The 5,034-nt window shown below is 37.0% G+C and overlaps 1 protein-coding gene across 1 annotated transcript; it reads left to right on the top strand.

The window, feature by feature from the left end:
- The first annotated feature begins 1,443 nt into the window (after positions 1 to 1,443).
- Positions 1,444 to 2,400, top strand: LOC125083548 (olfactory receptor 13C9-like). Its single transcript, XM_047700275.1, has one exon. The coding sequence runs from the start codon at positions 1,444 to 1,446 to the stop codon at positions 2,398 to 2,400; it is 957 nt and encodes a 318-aa protein (XP_047556231.1).
- The last annotated feature ends 2,634 nt before the right edge of the window (positions 2,401 to 5,034 follow it).

The raw sequence follows: 5,034 nt of genomic DNA, 5'->3' as shown, positions 1-5,034 counted from the left end.
AGAGCTAGAAATAGAAAAGAGAGAGGGAATATTTAGTTCTTATTTCATGAAATTAGAAAATTCCAATAACCTTTAAAAATTTACAAACAAAACTTAAGAAAACAAGAAAATTAGTGGAAAGCATATATTGATCCAAGAGCCCCCCTCCCCTTTTTTTGAGAAGACCTATGATATAGGAAAACCCTTTGTGAGACTAAAATAGAAAAAAAAAATCACTTAAGGATAGTAATGGAAAAGAAAATAGAACTTCTCACATGGGAAATCACAGATTATAAGGATCAAATGCAACTCTATGACAACACATTTGTAGGAAAATATCAAGTATCAAAACGAACTTCTCTCAAATCACTATGTTGAAGTCTTGCTTCTTTCTAACAGTCACCTTTCCTTGGTCCAATATTTCTTTTGAAGCATTAGTACTGTCAATTAGATTAAAACGTGTTGCAGATTGAAAAATTAAGAATTGATTCTATGCAGCCATACAGCTGGGGTTTAACTCTTAGTTCTACTGTTTGTTTAGCTGTATGACTTTAGGCAAATGACTTGACTTTTCTGTGCTTTATTTTCCTCCTCTATTATTAAAGATGATGAGGCTGATCACAGTAATTGCCTAATAGGTTTGCTCTTCAGACTAAATAGGTAATGCACAAAGCAAACAACTAGTAGGGGATTGACACAGAGTGAGAAATGTTAGTCATTATTTTGTCTTTCATTTTGTTTCTTTATCCAACAAATATTTTTGAACAACTGTCTCTGATTCCACTTTATTGTAGGTACTGGGACTATAGATGTAAATAAGAAGAGTACCTACCTTTATCAAGTTTACATGCTACTATGCAAGACAGATGGCAAACATAACATTATAACATATAATTTCAAGGAGTGACAAGATCATTGGTTTATTGTGTGGTGCTTTGTATTCAGTAAATATGGTTTATTGTTCAGTTACCCATAATACAATGTTAATTTTTATTATAACCTCTAGTTTACGTGTGAGATGATAAATATGGCAAAAAGCCCAGGCTTTATCAAGGAAGACTTAGTTAGGTTTGAATCTTACTTTATAATCTTGCTTTATATTTACTTTTAGTCAAGTTTATTTAATATTTACACTTTAGTTTACCTATCTGTAGACTGTGGATGATAATAGCTCTCTCTCAGCACTGTGATGAGATTAAGTAAATTACGTGCCATATTGTGTGTGGCTAAAAACATGCAAGTTTCCTCTTCCCGCCCTCCTCTTTATTCATATCTTACCTCTCTTTGGTTCACTTTTATTTACTTCTTTTTTTGTTTTTTCTTTCGCTTTTTCCTTTAAAAAATTTTTTCCTCTCTGGGAGTATGGTACTTATAAACTGGTTCACATTTGAAAGTAATCATAATGAGTCACATATTTTGTTTTAAAAAATTCTAATGTCTTACAGGTAAAACAGAAACTGTGAAATGGAATGGGAAAATCAAACCATTCTGGTGGAATTCTTCCTAAAGGGGCTTTCTGGTTACCCAAGGCTTGAGCTACTCTTTTTTGTGCTAATCTTAATAATGTATGTTGTGATCCTTCTGGGCAATGGCACCCTTATTTTAATCAGCATCTTGGACTCCCACCTTCACACCCCTATGTACTTCTTCCTGGGGAACCTCTCCTTCTTGGACATCTGCTACACCACCACCTCCATTCCCTCCACGCTGGTGAGTTTCCTCTCGGAGAGAAAGACCATCTCCTTCTCTGGCTGTGCGGTGCAGATGTTCCTTGGCTTGGCCATGGGGACAACAGAGTGTGTGCTCCTGGGCATGATGGCCTTTGACCGGTATGTGGCTATCTGCAACCCCCTAAGATATACTGTCATCATGAGCAGGGATTCTTTTGTGCCCATGGCAGCTGGGTCCTGGATCATAGGAGTCATCAACTCTGCAGTACAAACTGTGTTTGTAGTACGATTGCCTTTCTGTAGGAATAACGTCATCAATCACTTCTCCTGTGAAATTCTGGCTGTCATGAAACTGGCCTGTGCTGACATCTCAGGCAATGAGTTCACCATGCTTGTGGCCACAACATTATTCACCTTGATGCCCCTGCTTTTGATTGTCATCTCTTACTCATTAATCATCTCTAGCATCCTCAAGATGCCTACTTCTGAGGGGAGAAGCAAAGCTTTCTCCACCTGCTCAGCCCACCTGACTGTGGTGATAATATTCTATGGAACCATTCTCTTCATGTACATGAAGCCCAAGTCTACAGAGACACTTAATTCAGATGACTTGGATGCTACTGACAAACTTATATCTATGTTCTATGGGGTTATGACTCCCATGATGAATCCTTTAATCTATAGTCTCAGAAACAAGGATGTGAAGGAGGCAATGAGACATCTATTTAACGGAAGGTTATTTAGCAAGTGAATGGAAAAGGTCTTGGATTGTGAACACACTGGACATTGTTGAAATTTTAGACTTACGTTAAATTTTGGATAATTTTACTTTTTAGCAGTTTCATATATTATTTAATTTTAATTCAATTTAATTTTTTGATGACATGCAGCTTTACAATATCATTACATGCTCATTTTAGAGAATTTGCAAGATACAGGACAGTAGGGTGAGGAAAATAAAGAGATCACCTATTACTCTAACACTAGGAGATGGCTACTTTCAATCATTTTGAACAATATCTTCCATATTCTCTCTCTCTCTATATATATTGCAGTTTTGGAATTGGATATTATATGTCATTTTATGTTCACTCTTTTACATAGTCCTAATTTCATAGGCATCACTTCATCAAATCTTTCAAAATAAAGAAGAAGCTCTTTTTTTTTAAAGATTTTTTTCTTTTTATTTATTTATTTGACAGAGAGAGATCACAAGTAGAGAGGCAGGCAGAGAGAGAGAGAGAGAGAGAGAGAGAGAGAGAGGAGGAAGCAGGCTTCCTGCCGAGCAGAGAGCCCGATGTGGGACTCGATCCCAGGACCCTGATCATGACCTGAGCCGAAGGCAGCGGCTTAACCCACTGAGCCACCCAGGCGCCCCAAGAAGAAGCTCTTTTTGTGTGTGAAAAAAGCAAATCAGAAAAACCCCCAAATACTATACCCACATTCTGCAGTGGAGAGCCTTGTGTTGTAGTTTCACACTAATCTCAAAATCCTCCTAAGTCTTTAGAGACTATTTTCTTGCTCAATACTTGGAATGTTCTTCCTGTATAACTAAGGGTGCGAAGCATTTGGGACTATCGAGGGCATGGATAAGTGGACCTTAAGGGTGGAGCCTATGCAATCCATTAGGATATCCTTGTTTTATCTCCTTTCTTTGTTTCAGCTTACATGTTAGCTCTAGCATAAAGAAAATTTTACAAAATTAAAACTGGGTTAGAAAAGCAGTCTACTGGTCTAGATAATAATGTGGACAAGTGTTTGGTTGGATGGGGTCATACCCGTGCCCATTTAGAAGAAGCCCATTTCTTTGATACCCTGAGGTCATTCCAATATTTTCCAAAACTTAGAAGAAGCTCTAAGTTCTTGATTTTTGGTGTAGACCTGCATCAATGTCTTGTCTCTGTTACTAATAACTTTGTGACCTTAGTAATCTGAGGTCTCAGTAGAAGATTGAGGGATGTCAGATAGGATGTGACATTATCTCGATTTTTGTTGGCTTTCTTCTCAAATTTTTGCTCTATTTGAAGAACATTTCTAATTTATAGGAGAGAGAGTGTGTGTTCAGGAGCAAGGCACATTCTAGGAAATCCATTTGGCTGGATAAATTTTATATTGATGGAACAGTGAATTCAGAGGATGTTGGGCATTAACGTGTTTTACATAGGCAAATAAATATTTTTGGGATTTGGGTATATAGTAATGTCACTTTTCCAAATTCAGTTTTAATTTTAGTGGCAGGAATACCAGTCATAAACTCTTTTTAATTACCTTCAGCTTCAATCATAGTTATTCACAGATTAAATCTGATGACAAAGTCTATTATGACTATTGATGTATCAGTTTCACACCTTGGTGAAATATACTATAAAAACCTATTAGTTTCCATATACATGCTCATAGGACTTTTTTCTCCTGAAGAATTTCAGGTAGGTGGAAAACCTCTAGAGTCAAGCATATTGTATTTGACCTACAGGCCATCGTGGATACTCAGACTCTACTTTTGTTTTTTTCTCAGAGCCTAAAATCAACTGCTTCCATGCTTTTTGGGGTGACAGATCTAGGTTCTGGTCTTATATCAGACTTACAAATTTTTTATAGAAAATTAATTAAAGCAAGTAGAAAATTAAAAAAAAATTTATTTATTTGACACAGAGCAAGGGAGAGAGAAAGACAGAGAGCAAGCACAAGCAAGAGGAACAGCAGGCAGTGGAGAAACAGGCTCCCCACTGAGCAAGGAGCCCAGTGTGGGGCTCCATCCCAGGGCCCTGGGATCAAGACCTGAGCCGAAGGCAGCCGCTTAACCAACTGAGCCACCCAGGCGCCCCAAGTAGAAATTCTAATATGCATATTTCTTCCCATAGGAAAAGACCAGGAGTGTTTTCTCCCTCTCAGCATTGTAGAATAAAGGTCTGAAGGTCTGAAGAAAAGAAAGGCGAGTCATTTGTCTTGATGTACCCATGTATTTACATTTGCTGGGCAAATATGTTATCACTACATGTCCTGGAACAATTTCCAGGATTCTGAGTCACTTGTCATTTATACTTCCATAGCACACTAAACTGTCATTTTAGTTGCAGCAGTTATCCCCTTTTATTGAAACCATGTGATTACGTTTTTCTCACTACCTATTGGACAGGTAGAGACTACGTCTTGGGCATTTTTATATTCATAATATTCTTACTATCATCTTCATTGAGTAGGTGTGCAACAAGTGTCACGTAAACAGAGGTTATCAGAAAATATAAAGCACCAAATAGAAACATGGGTAAATGACATGAGTACAGAACACATATAAAAGAAAATATTAAAACATACACTCAAGTTAAATATCTCTAGTAATTAAAAATTTCACTTAAAGCAATGATGAGATACTATTTTTAAGTCC

This window comes from Lutra lutra, chromosome 13 (genome assembly GCF_902655055.1).
Source record: "Lutra lutra chromosome 13, mLutLut1.2, whole genome shotgun sequence".
NCBI lineage: Eukaryota > Metazoa > Chordata > Mammalia > Carnivora > Mustelidae > Lutra > Lutra lutra.
Note: the sequence above shows the minus strand (reverse complement) of the source record. Positions and strands in the feature narration are given on the sequence as shown.

Coding starts and splice junctions, on each gene's coding strand:
- LOC125083548 (XM_047700275.1), top strand. CDS start 1,444: ATGGAATGGGAAAATCAAACCATTCTGGTGGAATTCTTCCTAAAGGGG.